The following is an 18,123-nucleotide window of genomic DNA, read 5'->3' as shown; positions in this document are numbered from 1 at the left end:
CATGTAATTACAGAGTCACTAACTGTAATCAGGCAGGGTGTCGTCACTAAGTTCACCAAACACTGTCATAATTGGCTGCGGATAGACAACCAGACTCTCATTTTACAGTGAACTAGAAGGGAATTGAAATAGCAGCCTGTCTGTAACGGGTGTTATCTTTTCCCATGCTAGCAATATGAGGTGTTGCATGCCCTTATTTGAATGAAAGACTTAAGAACACAAAAGAGTTTTCACCACTGTAAATGAACCCACATGAGCTTAAGGACACATATGTACATTTGAAATACACCGGAGCATCACTTGTTTGTTGAAACCATTTGTGAAATGGTAAATGGACTCTGTACAGTATGGCACTTTACTATTTTTCTGACTACTCAAAGCGCTTTTTACAAAGCCGTACACATCTTCTTATTCACACAGTGATGGTAAAGTGTGCCATGTAAAGTGTCCATCAGTATTAACAAATGTCATTCATACACATTCAAACACCTTGGGGTTAAGTGTCTTGCCCAAGGACACATCAACATGTGGCTGCAGGGATTGAACTCCTTCTGGATGAGAGATGACTCTACCACTGAGCCACAGCCTTCCATGATGATTAAATGAGTGTGAATTAGTCTCTGTGCTTGAACTAAACCATCAGCTTCATTTCATGACAAAACCGTTTTTTTCAAATTTATACTATTCAACTTCAGCAAAACATATTTTGCTGACAGTAAAGTTTTCACCACTTAACTGCAAATACATTTACAAATACTAACAAAAATGCAAAACAACAAAAACAACAAAGCACACACAAGCACACACAAGCACACAAGCACACACACACACACACACACACACACACACACACACACACACACACACACACACACACACACATAAATTCAACCAGTCATTCAGGATCAAGGATTTATTTTAACTGAAGGCAGCAAGGTCATCATCATCACCATGGTTACAAGCAACATAGTGATGCAACTGAACATGATGTCATCAAATAAATCTGTCATTGTTGGCCTGCCGGTGTTTTTGTAACCACAGGAATTGTGGGGTCTTTTCACATACTATTGGTGTTGAGTAAAATCTGGCACGGCTCTGAAATGTAGCACGAGACAAAGAGGAGGATTTCTTAAGAAGGTTTATTTTTATTTTCAGACTTAATAAATACAAGTTTATCAAAGCAGGGCTATCAGAGTGAACACATGTCACAACAAAGCAGTGTAAACAATCTACATGCCTTTTGTGGAAAGACAGCAGAGATAATTTGGAATTCCGGGAAACTAAGACAAACTTTATAACGTGTTTACATGAACTTCAATATTACAGTTTTAATCAGATAAGGGTGCACTATAACTCATTATTTCAGCTGATACTAAATCTGATATCCTTCTTTTCATGATTATAAATAAGGTTGGACTTCGACTTGTATATTAGGTCAATGATAGTTCTTTGTTTTGGGATCATAAAAAAACAAACATTTACTCTGACAAAGTTTGTCCTTCTCATCTATGCTGAAAGTCAACCAGAGTACAGAGTGTGATATCATGAGCATATTAGCATCATGTGCTTCTTCTTCTCCTCCTCCTACTTTTTTTCTTGGTCTTTGTATTTCATGCTGCAAACCATCAAGTTATTAAAGATACATTTTAAATATTTATTTATTTACATTGTGTATAAGAGGAACTGTAAGGGCTGGATTCCCCCCGGGGATAAATACAGTATTTCTGATTTTGCTGATTTATTGTCACTGACTTTACCACAGAGTGTGTAGATGTTGTGCTTGTTTAAGTGAACAAGGCTTAATTTAGCCTGTCTTTGTCGGCTTTAACTTCATTTTTTTAAATATAGAATAATTTAATTTCCCAAATGATGCCAACACTATAATGGCTTTAAATGTATCTTAAACACCTAAATGGTACGGTAAGGAGAAATTTACTTGGGGCGCAGTATAGCCTAGCAGTTATGACGCACGCCCCATGTTCAGAGACTATAGTCCTCGTCAAAATGCCCCAAAGGCATATTTTTAAAAATGAATATGAACTTACAGTAATGGGCATTCTAGACTTGTATACACTTTAACGCCCCCAACGTTTAATAAAAACTTCAGATACTCTTCTTCATCAGGACTATTTCAATTTTCCAGAAGATGTCCAAAAGGTTTGCCCACACTACCAAACAATATATGTGTTTTTACATAAGAAATATCACTTTTTCTCAAGCTTGCTGAGTATATTACACTTATTTTATGAAAGGTAACTTGTTGTGCATTTGGAGTCAAATGAGGCACAGAGGTTATCCCACCAAGATCTTTTTCTTTCTGCCAAGGTAAGAACATAGACAGAGCTACAGTGTACATTCTCACAGTTTTATTCTATTAGGTCCATTAGGAGTTTGTGTGTTTTGAAGATGCTAAGAAGCTGTATTTGTGAAGGAACGAGGCTACTTCTCCCCTATTTCAGCCTAACAAGAGCACAAAGCCACCTAAAGTGTGCGTCATGAACACTGATGAATGTAGAGCAGAGCAACAGAAGCTTCACAAAGCAGGGAAACCAACATGTAACAGCGCATGCGGCATACTGTACATCTTTAACATTAGATCATGATGTCATCCCAGGGAAAAGAAAACAACCAGAGGAAATTAGTCATAGGAATTAATTATTAATCCTGTTTAATGGATACATACAATTTTCACAACATTGATACAATTGCCAATTGCAACATGTAAAATGACGGCTGCAAGACAGAAGGACCATTCCTGCCTCTTCCAAACACAGCACATGCTGCTATATGTGTTTAGTCCTACAGCCAAACTGGGTTAAATATTTGCTAGTAATAAAAAATATATTTTGATTTATTAGGCATTCTTCCATGTTCATGTAAACATTTAAACTTTTATAAAGTTGGCATAACATTTGGTTATGGAATGAGTCGACATGTTCAATCTTAAAGAAGTAGCTTAGTATGTTGGGAAACACTTTTTTGTTATTGATTAGCTTAGCTTAGCATGATGAGTGAAAACAGTGGCAAACAGCTAGTTGACAAGCACCTCCGAAACATACTTATCAATGTGTTACATCTCCTTTGTTAAAAAAAAAAAACCCAAAACACTGGACATTATTTAAGCTAAGCTAAGCTAAGCTAACTGGATGCTAGTTGTAATTCTTATAATGTTGTTGGCACGAGGGTGATACTGAATCTTCTCATCTACAGTATAATGGCAAAAAATATATATATTTACCAAAATATCTGTTTACTTCTAGTACATATTACCATTATCCATATTACCTTGTGTGTTTAATAAAAGGGAAAAACTTTTTAATATTACTTATAATTAATTTGGCTACTCGTCCTCAATTAGCTCTTTATTTCCCACCAATTCTACACTGATAACTACATGGCTCTTAGTTTTTATAATTTTTTATAATTTCTGCAGTTGTCCGCCCTATTCCCACAGTTTGGACACTACAACATCCCAAGGCACATCTCAATGATGAAATGTCAAATCCAAAACAACATTGCTGCCGTGTGTTTTTATTTTGTGTTATCGTCGGTTGAAGCTTCACAAAGTATAAAGTATAAGCAGTTTGAAAGGTTTGTGTAAAAAAAACTATCACAAGTTTTGTATGTATGCAGAAAGCTTGAATAGCATGACACGTTTAACCTGTGACAATAGACTGTCGAATATAATCCGACAGTCTCCAGTCTGACCAGCAAAGAGGAGAGTCATCAACAAAAAAATGATACAGTACCAATAAAATACCTCCCATCCTCGATATCGAACCCCAGGAGAAGCAGGCACAAAACAGAAACCATGGAGGACACCATCAACCTGAACAGCGACTGAGCACCAAGATGAGACATGGTCACCACTTCCTGTCCCACAGCAGACAGGAAGGACATAAATCTGAACAACGATATAACAAAGAAGCAGCTAGAAAAGATACTCCTGCTGTGGGGGAGAATTTCCTTCACATGATGAAGAGATCCGTTTTTTTTCCAAACCTCGTCTTGGTTCCCACGAAATAATGCAACCACTTGCAACCACCTTGAACCTTGAACTCTTCTACTGTTCTAAGTGTTTCCTGCTTGTATAGGAACCATAAAAAAAATCACATTTTCTTGTTGTGCTGACTCTTTTTCTAACATTTTTAAAGTGTACATTTACACATAGTTTCTATATAATAAAAACTTTACGTAGGCAACGAATACTGTACGGACAAAACATCTGTTCAAAATCTAAGGTCAGTATTTGCACACATCACTCTATATAGCATTAAGACCAAGGGCAACAAAAAAAACAAAAAGTGACCCTGAGTTGGTGCAAGGCCTTTTCCCTGGAGTGACAAGTTTCAAAAAGCTGCACAAAGACTGAAAACAAACACAAACACTATATACTCTCCTCATTCGTGCATGTTCATACTCTGCTTTGTGAACTTTATCTTGCAGCTTTTTGAATTTCACTCACACTTGAACAGTCCAAAGAAACTGTTGCAGAATCAGGCAACCGACTAAAGTGTTTGTGTGTGTACATGTTGATTATTTAGAGAAGGGAGACTGATGCATCCTCATCAGTTCATTAAACCACAGAGACTCCCTTCTCTCTCTGCTGCACCCGGTCCATCAATTAAACAGGAGGCCCCGGTGAGTTGTCGGCCGGGAGGCTTCACCTGACGACTCTGTCCCCACACTGAGATAAATTCTCCCAGGGGTGAGTTTGTCACGTCCTCAGCTTCAAGATAACCGTGGCCAGGATGAGGAAGAAAGTGTTCCAGCCCAGAGTGACGGCAAAGCCTCGCCACACCATCATCCGAGACAGACCCCAACCTGTCAGAAAGAGTCATGTTTACATTCACTGTTTGGACTCAGCAAATGTCATATATAATGTCTTAACACATGCAGCCATACAGGAGTTTTTGGCAATATGAAATACAGTTTTAAACCATAAGTTAGCTTAACAGAGCAAAATAACAGACACAAAGTTAGCCTGGCTATTTTAAAAGGCAAGTACACTCACCAAAAAGCGCATTTATAATTAAGTTAAGCATTACTGTTGAATTTATACAACAAAAAACAATGTTCACCTTAAGCTAACATGCTATGATTTCATAATTGTCTAACACTTGAGACAGCAAAGCTGTTTTTACCACAATATGATTTCTTTCAAGTTTTTCAAGTTTATGAATCCGACCAAAGCCGAGATTTCATAAATATTCAACATCCTTTTGAATTCATGTGTGGGTTTGTAGCCTTGTCTTTGTCTTATTTTCTATAGCCGTTGGTCTTTGTTAGCTACCAAACATACTTTCATTGTACTCCTCTTATGTGTCACAATAAGAGAGATCAACTGTAGTGTAAAAAGAAGGTTTTGTTGGACTAAAAGACATAAATAAGACAAACTGTTCAGCTGCCAACAACAAGCATCTGTCTACAAATACCCGATATAATCATCCACTGTGACTCTATAATATTCAAATATTAAAGTATGCTATTATTTAGTGTGGACACTAACTTGTTCATGGCATACTGAATCACATCAATGAAGTCTGTTATTGGTGTTGGTTTGGTAAATAAACTATACTGCACATTCTTTTAGGTGTCACATGTGCATGTTCGGTTAAATTCTTGTCACACTATGTTTCAACTCCTGGTGTTGTTAAACTGTACCATATCCTGGTGGAAAGTATCATGTCATATTTTGTTGAACTATTGTGTTGTGTCTTTTTGCACAAAGACTGCATAGAATTGTTGCTATGCCATTTACTTGTGTACCCGACATTCAAAGTACCTAAGTAACTTTAGAACAGGCAGATGAGAAAACAATACTGTCATTCCAAGCGAAAACAGCAACTAATTGTGTTAGCATTTTTACCTTCCTGATACTTGTTGTGATACCTGGACTTGGCCAACACTGAGCTATGAAACCTAAAATGAAGCTGTGCACCTTGAAACAAGCTAAGCTAATGCTAGACGCAGCTCAGATCATGGCATTGTCAAACAAAGAGTGTAAGGGAAACCTGGGTTTTTAACAGTTTTATGTGGTGTTTTTATCATTTTTAAATGTTTGGCTTCAGATTTAATAAAACGCTGTGCTCGCAGAAAACTGTGTTTCTTTTGCTTTAAAGGCTTTATATGCGATTTTTTGATCCAGCAGATGTCGCCCTTGAGCACCAGCATGAAACCAAAACAACTTGCGCTGCATTGTTGTGTTAGCATGCTAATGCTAGCGATCTTTATTATGCTCGTATCTTCACACTGCATGTAAATTTACCCGAAATGACCCTGATCTAGAAACGCTTACATGACATTCAATTAAGCAGTGAGTACAGTATCTTATTCTTCTTTTCCCTAGTCCCTCAATTAAACAACTTTTATACACAAGGTGATGAGCCGGCCGGCCGTCCGGGCGATGTAAACAAACTGAAGATAGGACTCGGAAAACTCGGAAAGCATCACAGACAGTGGGACTCGGGTGTTACACCCATTGTAGACAGTCATGACTCACAGAGTTATTTTCAGAGGATATACTTGATTTCTATTACATTTATGTTTGAAAAATCACATATTAAGCCTTTAAAGTATTAGTGGCTGATGGCAGCCAATACTAATTACTGCTGTGTAAGCTACAAATGAAGAAATGTCAGCTCCTGATAATACTGGTTTCAGTATCTGAACAGCAATGCTAACAACATGTTGTTATTATCTGGATAAAAAAATGATCCAGACTGTCATGAATGCAAGAAGCAAAACATGAACATAATACTTAATATGGGGTTTGACACTCAAGTGAATCCAATCAGTGACTTTCAACACAGTTGTAAGAAAGTTTCAGTTAATCTCCCAGATTACACTGTGACACTGTTGACATCTGCCCTTGTATCATCTTCCATTGCACTCCACTCTGTGGTAAGGTTTTCAAACAGGAAATAGCTCCTCGGACTTCCTGTGCTAAGTGTGTATCTAATAACACGGAGGAGCTCAGGCTGTCGTCGGGTTTATTGTTCGGAGTCGATGAGGTCAGGAGATGGAGAAAGATTGGAAAACAGAGCGAAACCACTACACCTTTCATTCCAGGAAGCTGAGCTACACAGGATCCAGGCTGATTAATGATTTAGACAACTGCCTGGCACACAGGATGTGTTGGATATAACAATCTGAGCCATGTGCACGCTAACTACACAGCAGACATGTTACAGCGGCTTGTATTATGCAACTGATGAGTGTTGTGTAACATGTATAGTACATGTGCATTACCTCTGTACATGATACAGCGAAGAGCTTCTGATGCGTACGTCTGAGGGAGAGCGAGGCTAATGTAGCGCAGAGGATACGGGATACACTCCACGGGCCAGATGATACCTGCAGCACAGGACAGAGAGGATGCTGGGTAAGACATCATTTACAAGAGCTTTTGAAATTCAGGAACTTGAGTTGGTCCATTTATTAACTGTCACATGGAATTCAGTAATATCACACAATCATCATCAGCACAGAGTTGAGCTGTTATGGTATTTTACTGATTATCAAATTTCCATGTTTGGATTTTAGGGTCAATAATAAACTTTGAACTCATGATGCTAGACTGCTTCAACTAAAATGATATGTTTAAAATCATTAAATAGTCTTTTGACCAGGCAACTGTTTAAAAGGAAACTGTAACGAGTAAAATGCAGGGTGTTAAAGTGTATATGTATTTATTGCACATTACTGTGTTCACTAAGGTTAAATATAAGAGTTCAGCAGCTGGATGGAGGCTGTCAAATGATAGCTTCAGTAGGTTTTATTTACACTTTGGCACACAGAGTCATCTGAGAGGGGACGTTGAGAGTCTGTGATTTATGTTGTTTGTTTTAGGACTACCAGGTGGTGCAGGTTCTGATCTGGCTCATTATTTTATATCTAATGATGCTACGTAGGACTACCTGGAGCCGTCTTTTCTGTGGTGTAGTTAATGGGTGTGAACGATAGACTGTATTGAAAGATGGACGTCATGACAGCTACCAAAAGGTGAAGCCAAAACATTTGGCGGCCCCCCTACAGACTGAATGAGGTATAGGTCATGAGCTCTGCCTCCTCCATGTTGACATATAGGATATATTTCTAGGATATATAGTCTGTTTTGATGTGGACTGATCTGATCTGAGGGATCTTTTCTGCTCTATGCCTGAGTTTAACGTTCAGTAAAAGTGTTTGGTTAGAAGAAGGGGTGGGACGTCAAAACCACTGCTCAACCAGCTGATCCATAATTTAGATTGTGCAGACGCTGTCTCCAAATGATGTCACCAGCACAGGATGTCAGCATCCTTCACAGGAGGTATTTCGACTTCACTTTTGTAGAACAGCAGGGGTGTTTGAGAAGGATAAAAAAATAAAAAGGTCTTCTGAAGCAAAAAGTTTAAGAGGTATTATAAGTATGATTTCCTGGTTAAATAATGCTTCACCTATTCCACTTTTTACATGTTTTCTATATAACTTTCAGGCTGCCTAGGCGGCTGGTTATACCAAAGGATAGACAACATAATGGTGTAACTGTACACAAGTTTTAAATGAACTCAAACAAACATAAAGTCCTACCACTGATGATGAGGTTGGGGTAGAAGACGCCCAGGGCGGCCTGGTTGGCATTCTGCTCGTCATCGATTGCGGCTGAGATGACGAGGCCAAACGATATGCCGGTGATCCCCTGCAGCACGATGATGGTGATGACCAGCACCAAGGAGCCTTCATTAGGAATCTGCAGCGAGAGAGAGAGAGAGAGGGAGATGGAAAAGGAACAGTGAGAAAACAAAGCAGGCTATTATTACCCATGAAGCTGCAGTGGACGTCATAGTGAAATACAACCAAAGTCAGAACTCATGAAATAGATACAAATAATAATGTCATATAAATCAGTAAGCTCCACATATTCCACACGTGCAAATCGGAACTTTTGTCATAAATGGTTTCAATTCATGATTAAATCCAACTAAACTTGAGTTTATTTTTGTTTGTTAGAATCAGATTTTTTGGCAAGAAAGTTCCCACAAACACGTTTTCTTTGTTGCCTCGACTGTTCACAACCATAAACAGAGAAATGAATGACAATAGGGAGCAAGTAAACAGCACTGCTTCAACCATTGAGGAACGTCTATAGAATTAAATGAATAGAATAGAATTGAATACAGTGTACAATAATTTGATATCACACATCTTTACAGTATGTGCAGGAAAGTGCATTGCAATAATATTATCTTATTAGCTCCAAAGAAAAAACTTTAGTTGCTTGATAATATACAGTAACATTAAAGAGTCATTTGTACTGAAGAAAAATACAAGGAACTGAAATACTCTCTGATGTTTTGCACTGTTCTTCAGCCAACACGAACTGGAAAAAATGTCACTGCTGATTAAGTTTGGTTGTAAATCACAGAGACAGAGAGGGAGTGGAGACAGGAAAGAGGCTTTACGAAACAGATAATGTTAAAAAAAAAAGTCTGCAGTCTCAGCTCAGAAGATATAAAGCCGATAACTCTTTTAAGAGAATCTGAATTCATAATAATGCATTGTGTGTGTGTGTGTGTGTGTGTGTGTGTGTGTGTGTGTGTGTGTGTGTGTGTGTTCCTGCACTTGCTCTCAGTGTGTTAACACACTATCTGTCTCCAGTGGCAACGTGCAAAAATAGACCTGCACTGAGAGGCCACATGACTACTCGGTTGCCACAGCAATCATGGACTGTTGTCGTGGCGATCCCACAGTGATCCCTGGATACAGGGGCCAACGAAGGAAGTGATTTATGCAGCGGTGGTCTCTTTGGACTTCGGCACCTTAATTAACACACACACACATGGATGCTATCACACGTGCACACATACATCCATAAAACCATGTCCCTGCGCAGACTAGACACAAAGATACAGGTAAAAACACATACACACACATGCATACTTACACAATATCTATCCTCCCATGTCTGAGTACCTTCTCCCTGTATTGATTCATTTCACACGTTTATTGTTAATCAATAATGAACAGAATTCCCTGCGTACTCGTTGGTTTGCTGTTCTCACAGTAAACATGACCCTGTTGACCTTCAGTCGGTACTTGACTCACACAAGATTTACACCAAAAGGACCTTTACGTACATGGTCAAGAACAAAAAAAAAACCCTGCTTCATGGGTATCAAACTAATTATGGCTCTAATGTGAAGTAGTTTAGGTCAGATTTTGGATGATGTTGTAAATAGGCTTCAGTCTGAACTGCAGCTCCTTTCCCTCATGTCATTCATCACTCTCTATCCCTGATTTCCAACTCTATCCACTGTCCTTTCCAAATAAAACAATCCCCCCTCGCCCATATCTATCAACTCTGTTTTAACCTAAATAAGAGTAAACAGAGCCTGTGGACTGTTTTCCAAACGCTAGGTACTGATATTTTAAACAACAAAGAAGAATTACAGTTGAACGTGTATCTGTGTTTAACAGAAAAGAAATGGTTCAAAAACACCGTATAGAAGTCTGCTGTCTTTTTATGATCAACTATTTTTTCATTGACTGTTTTATTACTTTATTATGTTTCTGCTGTGACTTTCCTCTCTGCTGCTCTTAATGTATTTATGCTGCTGCAAAGCACCAGCTGCCAGATCAATAAAGTCTCATCTTATCTGGAGAGTGTGTGTGTACGCTGTGTGTGTTTTATTTCGCATGTCAGGGGGACAAACCTTGAAGACAAGCAGTATGAAGAGGAGCAGCAGGAGGATCTGAACGCTGATGACAAACAGCTGAGAGAAGAGGTGAGCCAGCATGGTCTCCAAGGGGCTCACACCTGATAGTGAGACAAAAACCACACACACACACATACAGGAAAAAAGTGAGAGAGTTACATTTGGGATTAGCTCTGTCAAACCTGTAGACATAGCTAGAGGAAAATGCCACTGAACCAAGTTCAACTGATCTCATCGGATATAAAAAGCCATAACAAAGCATCCAAGTATATTTCAAGAAATAACAAAGTATTAAAGTATTAAATCGAAACAAAGTAACTCCTTCAGTGTGTGTGTGTCTGCTGGAAAACAGCATCTTCTTAATCAGCACCGATCATATAACTCCCTCTACTGGTCATGTATCACATTACACTTTAATAACCGTTTCAATTCTTGTGAAAATGTCACAAATTATTTAAATGGAGCTTTTGATTAGTGGCAGATATTTTTTGCAATATTTTCAAAAATATGACCAAAATAGGCTTCCTGAACTGATGTCATAATGTTTTTAAAGATGCATTTGAATACAGTCTCAGCATTCATTAAGTAGAGATGTGATATTACAAACTTGCAAAGAAATTTGCCCTCACCTGCGACCCAGCATCGATCCAAAAGCCCTTCCTTCCTCTCGATGACAAAGGAGAGAGCTGTCAGACCCACGGCCAGGTAGAAGGTGATACTGAAGGGCCGGAGAGACAGAGGGAAATCAAATGGGAGATTAATGGCAGGTTGTCATGTTGATAAAGAAAGACCGTCTTGTTAAAAAAAAAGGTTTCCTGAGCAAACACATATATTCAGTTACTCTTTGCAAATAAATTGTACAAGAATAAACAAAAAAGGGAAAAGAAAAGCCAATAAACAGTTTCATTCAACTTCTTAAATTCTCTTGCTTCTGTTTTTTCCGAGCTGCAGGACGTTAACCAACTCACATCAAACTGACCTGAGCACAGCTCCAGGCGTCACAAATGTGGTGAAGTCTGTGTTAAGGTCTCCATATATTGGCTCTTCAAACTACATGATGACAATTACCAAGAGATTCAAATCAACTTCGTTATCAAGAATGTAACATCAGCAGAAACACGTCAACACTTCAATTACAAAAGTGCATTTATTCACTGTTGTTAAATTATTTTATATTTTTAATAAGCATATCTTTTTAAATTACAGAACCATTTTTCAAAAAACATTTATGTACAGTATTACTCATACACTTTTTAATTCATACTTCAATTTAATTATCAGTCTTTCTCACCTTTATTGGCAGGGCAACCAGGTACGACATACTGCCCAACTTATTGTCCACAAAAGCCTGCCAAAGGAGTAACAATTAGTACAACAAGTCTAATGATACCAGTCAAACAAATAAAGTATAAGACTGTTCATGGCAGATTGTTATCTATATATACAGTATTTGGGAAGGGAGAGGGTTTAGTGATGTTGTTTAGGGTTTCAGTGTTATCTTAAAGCTGATTTGATAAGAAAACTGTAATTAACTATCAACAAAAGAAGAAATGAAAAAGCTTTTGTGTAACACACGTGATGTTTTTATGGATTAGAGTGTTATATAATGTTTGAGTGTTTACAGTTTACTGCACACAGTGTTGTAATTATTACATTTTATTTATGAGTGCCTTGCAAGAAACCCTATCAGATAAGGCAGTCATTGCATTATGAAGACAAATATGGAGAAAATACATTCAGCGTGTATCAGATCCAGCAAAGGTATACTGCACAATCCTTTATGTGTTTAAAGTTTATCCCTGACAGTGTGTCAACATGACAGAAAATTAAGATTTATTTTTCACCTGAAAAGCCTCGTGTAGTTTCTTCTGCAGCATGACGGCAATTTGTCTATCTGAAGAAAAACATTAACAGCAAAATAAACACCTTCAGATAAAGTGCAATGTGTTTGTTGTGTTGTGACTTTTACTGTAATTTTGTGCATGACCAAATGTTGTTTGATTTGATTAGAAGCATTGTATTTGTAAGCTTAACAATTCAATAAAATTTAAGGTGAATTTAAAGACGTAATTAAATAATCTCATGAACCTTTGAAATATTTTGTTCTGTACTTAAAAACGCTTGTAAATTTAACCAACAATCATTTGATTAAATTGTAATGAAATCGGCGTATCTTTGCAGAAAGACGATAAGAGTACATGAAAAAAAATGCATCTTACTTGTCATGTCGAGCCATACATGAGCTGATCCTCCATCAACCACCTCTTTGGAAACCTGCCGCTGCATCATCCTGTAAAAGCAGGGATATTGTCAAAGGGTGGGAAACATCCCTGAGCTAACCTCATCGCTGTAATATTCAGCAACTGTAAGACTTCAGCGAAGATGTTTCAAAACAAGCAAAAATCTGAGAAATTAGATGCAGTTTAATTAGATGCAGTTTCAGATAAAGTATTCTTTATAAAACAAGTTGATTACATTATAAGACAGGTTGTGAGATATAGTGACAGAGATGTAGCACTGCAGATGTATGTGATGATAAAGGGGGAGACACACTTCACTTTGTACCTTGGTATTTTTTGAAGGCGCCCCTTTTAGTGCCATTATTGAGGGGAAAGTACAGATGATGGAGTCAGAAACAGAGATAAGAGAGTGGGAGATGACTGAGAGTAGGAGTCCAAACTGTGGCTGCTGCTGCTTTGAGGGCTATTGCCTCTTGTTCATGGGACGCTTGATTTAAAGCACCAGTATGTACATTTTCTGTCTTAAAATCAGTACTGACTTGGATTTAATAGTACAATGACTTTCAACAGGGAGAGATGTGTCTCTCTCATGACCACATGGTCGCCTGTTAGTAGCACTATGTGACTTTGGCAGCGGGCCATGGCATAATCGTGAGAAGTGCGTACGGCTTTACGGCACTACAGTAGTTCAAAGCTGCCTTCAGCCTTCTCGGTACTGTTTGATACAGTGACAGAGGATAACAGGACTAGGACGGTAACAGATGAAGCTAAGAAGAGAAAAAGAGAGAGTGACCGAGCAAGAAGCTGGACTAGAGTAAATGTTGGACAGGCTTTAAAATGTTGGCGAGAGCTTCGTGAAACAGCAGTTATGCATAAACAGAATGTTATAATGTGACAAATTGCCAAGCAAGTAGGTATTATGATCTGTCTCAGGGCTAATGGGGAAGCAACAAACCAACAGCAGTGTGTACATTCCTGCAGATTTATTCACAACATAATGTAACTTTAGGCTCTGGTGTTATTGGTCTGTTGTTTAGCAGCTTAACCAGGTGCAGAAAGTCATCTAACCCAAGTGATGTCAAGGGCTTAAATACAAATTGAATACAAAAATAAATCCATCTAACGCTAAAAAAGTTCATGTCCATGTCAATCTTCAAGTTAGCAAGATAACTTTATAAGATTTAGGTTTCTAAGAATAAGCTTTACAAACCAATTCAAAACTAGCATACAATTAATTAAGCTTCTCCAATATATACATTTAGTGTCGACCATAGACATCATGGTAACAGTTAAATACATATACATATACTCCACATGCAAAGAGTTTGCAACTCAGCTTGCAGTCTCATATTTGCTTAAAATCCGTTAATATTACTGTACCCTGATATTCAACATGGTTCTTTGGATTCTTACTGTGTCTTTGCCCTCTGTTCATCAACAGATGCACATTGTCTATGATGGGGAGACAACAGCACGTGTGACATAAGACAGTGCAGTTGCACTCAGAGAACATGTGACGGAGCCAAAGCTCACCAAACCAGAATTCTACATATTGTTGCTTAAACCACTGAGCTAAACTGGCCCCAACTTTGTTTGTTATTCACATTCAGAAATCAGTCCCTGAAGAAAGTTTGACTCTAAATTCTCGATATTTTTGGTTAAAAGAAAAAAAGATTTCTGTAGGCAATACTATGAACATTTGTTGGACACTCTTTTTTTGGCCTTAAAAGAATCTACAGCAAGTCAAAGATAAGAGATAGTAAATGCCATCATGTGGGTTTATCTACAGAAGTGAAATGTAGCTGGCAGCAGATTTAGATGTAACAAATACCGTTGTTGTTGTTCAAATATTCATAAATATTTACTGACGGCTTCCATAAAACTTGGAAAGCGGGGCTGCAGCTAAGGGTTTCTTAATACTGTAGATTAATTTCCTAGATATTTCAAAGATTATTAAAATAACCACTCAATCTTTAATATTAATTGCTGAATTTACTGTAAATAATTAAATAGTTACTGTACAAATGCCTTTTAAGATTTCATGAACTCTTTGGGCATGTTTTTTTAATTGCAATTTCAGCAGGAGTCAGGAATCATTTATTGACCACTATCTCTATAAGGATGTATTTTATTTTACACAGCGTAGGGTTGCACAGACTCATTAATCATCATGCCTTGTCCAAAAAGATATTAATAGAAAATTACTGGATGCAAATTATTTTCTCAATTCTTTCTTTTAATTGAAGCAAGGATATCATATTGTTTTTATCTGGATAAAGATGTTATTGAGTTTGTGTAATTACATCATAAAAGGTAGTTATTGCAGACACAGTAGCTCTCAGCTTACGTAACAAAGAAATTAAACAGCAGAAATTATTTTTACACTACGAGAAGACTAAGAAGCAAAACCACCTTTTGTCTCCCTCAGGCAGATCAGTCGTATGAACGGCACATGATGCAGGAGGTATGAGCGTTTGTTTGGTCGTTTCTAAGCTTTGACCTGCTCAGGTGTGTTAAGGACAGGAAGGACCAGACGGTCTACCCAGTCATCACACACACACACACGTATACAAACAACTGTGATTCAAACCTTAAAAACAACTCATGCCTTTCATTCCAAGGGTTGACTCATCCTCACATGTTTCTGAGGTTTGAGCTGGCGTGGTATGTTTTGTGTTTGTTTACGTATGTTAAAGGTTAATATAGTGTGATGCATTTAGATTAAACTAGACTGTATGGAACTGAAAAAGGCAAGACAACAATACTTGTTGAGATATTTAACTAAATTATTTTTTTTTGTATTACTTGAAGGATCTGCAGCAACAGGACAGACAAACGAACACAAGTTGTGACGCTAGCATCATAAAAATAGTGCTATTTTGTTTAGCAAAGTCTTCTGTGTAACCTTGTGTCACCCTTCTAAATCTAAAGACATGAATCCACCTATATTTTTAAAAAGTTAGATTTTCATGTCAGATGTTATCTTTGGGTGCATTGAGGTAAAACATTTTGTCTCTGTGTGTTTATTATGTGTCTTTGTAAGATAATTTTGTCTCTGTGGCCAAAATGCTGTCTCTGTGTCACACAGGCATTTTGCTGGAGCCGGTCTGCTTTGTTGTGGTATCTGTGTGATTACTTTGACGCACAGAAACAGCCTTCTGCACTTAGAATTGCATTGCAGGTGCATAACAGCATGAGCATCTGTCTATGCTATGACATGAATAGAAAGGAACTATAAAAGAGTAGACACCAAAAAAACCCTGTGTGTTGGATGTCACCAGAAAAGAGAGCAGAGGAAACAGAGACAAATAATAAAAGTCCTATAACATCAGACATGTTGAGACATGTCTTCTCTAATATGGAAGAGATTATAGCTTCTGGCACAAGTCACATACAGTACATCATCAACTATACACAAAATCATTTTGAGTTTTAAGTGGATTTGGCAATTGGGGCTTCCATGACAGAAGTATGAGCTCAAAGTTTCAGCAGCTTCTGTGAAGGATAGTTTTTGTGTGCATCCAGTCACCAAATTCCCACAGTTGCCATATTGCTGAAACATCACACTCAGGGTGGAATCTCAAATGATGTTTATATGTGCATCTGTGTTCTTGGTATGAAAATTGTGTAGAACCTGAAAAATATGATAATTTACATTCTCTTGACTGATCAACAACTAATCTGACAGTTGATAGTGAACATTTGAATGGACATTGGATCATATGCCGAGCTAAAGCAATAAATCCAGTAAGAAATTAGCTACTGTTAGAAAATAGCTCATATAAGCATTTAACCAATTAGCTATATCACTGTTAACTATAGATGTACACCTCTCCTGTCGTATCCTGTAGTGTTATCACAATATAACAATTATGTAATCCTGAACCTTTTTACAAGTCTAACTTTTGCTCTTGTCAAAATCATTTCCTAGCTAACAGTGCTGTAAGAGCAGCTAACAGTGCTGTTTGTTTGCTAGCTAAATTAACTGACACCTGGCTTATATTACCCACCGCATTGAATTAATGCCTCTTCTATCCTATCATTTGAGGTTATCAAACAGTAACGTTAGCTAGGAGATGGTTGAATGCTAATGTTAGCATTGTCATCAAATATCTTGAATATCTATCTAAACGTGTCATATAGCTCGATGTTCTTTGGGATTTCAACATCTATTGGCTTTTCTGTTCAAGATCAAAAGTGTCATAGCATTCGAATGCAAACAAACATTAACATTTTAAATTTTTTTAATAAGGTTAATTACTGAATGATGACAGTGACAAAGAGAATAGTCTAGTTTTTCACCTTTTTGTCAAGTAGCTAGTGAAGTTCTTGCCAAAGCCGATGACACCCCAGTACTCTCCGTTATAGATGCCTTCAAAAGCGTCTGTATGGGACAAGGGCACCTGAGGATGAACAGACATCATTTAAATAATACCCACCAGTTCATCTTTTTTTATATTAAGTGGCTACTGAACTCCACTTAACAGTTTTTTTGTGTGTGTTTTGGTCATTTTACTTAAGGTTGTGTATTGGTTTACCACATATGGTATACCACATTTTTTACTTTCACTGATTTCCTAGAAAATGTGAGTCTTAGAGTTTGTTTTCCCAGTAAAAAGGAAGTGAAACTTGTTTGCTTAAAGGCAAAAGTAGAACAACAACTGTGAGAAAGGCAGAATATAGAACAGACATTCTAAGCTGCACAACTAAACCACTGTATACTCTGACTGTTAGTATCATTCATGCAAGAACATACATAAAATAATGATCAACAAAAAACAAACAAACAGAATCTATTGATAGTTTTTATGTATCTGCAACATCTACAACAACAGCTGGTGAAAAAAAGAACAGAAACCACCTGGTTCCTCTTTTGTTGTGACAGTACAGAGCTGTCTCATCCGGACTATGATCAACAATCTCATGAGACAGAATGAATGTACCTGGTGCACGCTGGAGTTGTCAAGGAAGGAGAGCAGTGATTGGCTGTAAGCTGAGGGAGAGGTCTCGTTGTTCACCACAGCGACCTGGATCCCCTGTGGGTCTCCTCCGACACACAAACAGATCAGAGAGACCTGGATGACGGGCAACAGGAACTGGAAACACAGCGAGCTGCCATGCACACAGGAGGGAAAAGCGGCACAGTCAGAGCAGCTGCACAAACATTTACTTATTGCCACTTCTGC

At 37.8% G+C, this 18,123-nt stretch overlaps 1 protein-coding gene across 2 annotated transcripts in view; it reads right to left on the bottom strand.

Annotated features, from left to right (window-relative positions):
• Positions 1–2,651: 2,651 nt before the first annotated feature.
• The window catches only part of abch1 (ATP-binding cassette, sub-family H, member 1), a 31,993-nt gene continuing 16,521 nt past the window's right edge, over positions 2,652–18,123 (bottom strand). For both annotated transcript variants that reach the window (XM_061040266.1, XM_061040267.1), the window contains exons 10-20: positions 17,881–18,049; positions 17,240–17,340; positions 12,917–12,987; positions 12,542–12,591; positions 11,989–12,045; positions 11,677–11,747; positions 11,327–11,415; positions 10,695–10,798; positions 8,572–8,731; positions 7,252–7,356; positions 2,652–4,824 (exon numbers count right to left, since the gene is read on the bottom strand). In XM_061040266.1, coding sequence (XP_060896249.1) covers positions 4,718–4,824; positions 7,252–7,356; positions 8,572–8,731; positions 10,695–10,798; positions 11,327–11,415; positions 11,677–11,747; positions 11,989–12,045; positions 12,542–12,591; positions 12,917–12,987; positions 17,240–17,340; positions 17,881–18,049 — 1,084 coding nt within the window. In that variant the 3' untranslated portion in view covers positions 2,652–4,717. The remainder of the gene's footprint in view (positions 4,825–7,251; positions 7,357–8,571; positions 8,732–10,694; positions 10,799–11,326; positions 11,416–11,676; positions 11,748–11,988; positions 12,046–12,541; positions 12,592–12,916; positions 12,988–17,239; positions 17,341–17,880; positions 18,050–18,123) is intronic.

Source organism: Labrus mixtus, chromosome 6 (assembly GCF_963584025.1).
Source record: "Labrus mixtus chromosome 6, fLabMix1.1, whole genome shotgun sequence".
Lineage (NCBI taxonomy): Eukaryota > Metazoa > Chordata > Actinopteri > Labriformes > Labridae > Labrus > Labrus mixtus.
This window is presented reverse-complemented; position numbering and strand designations above follow the sequence as displayed.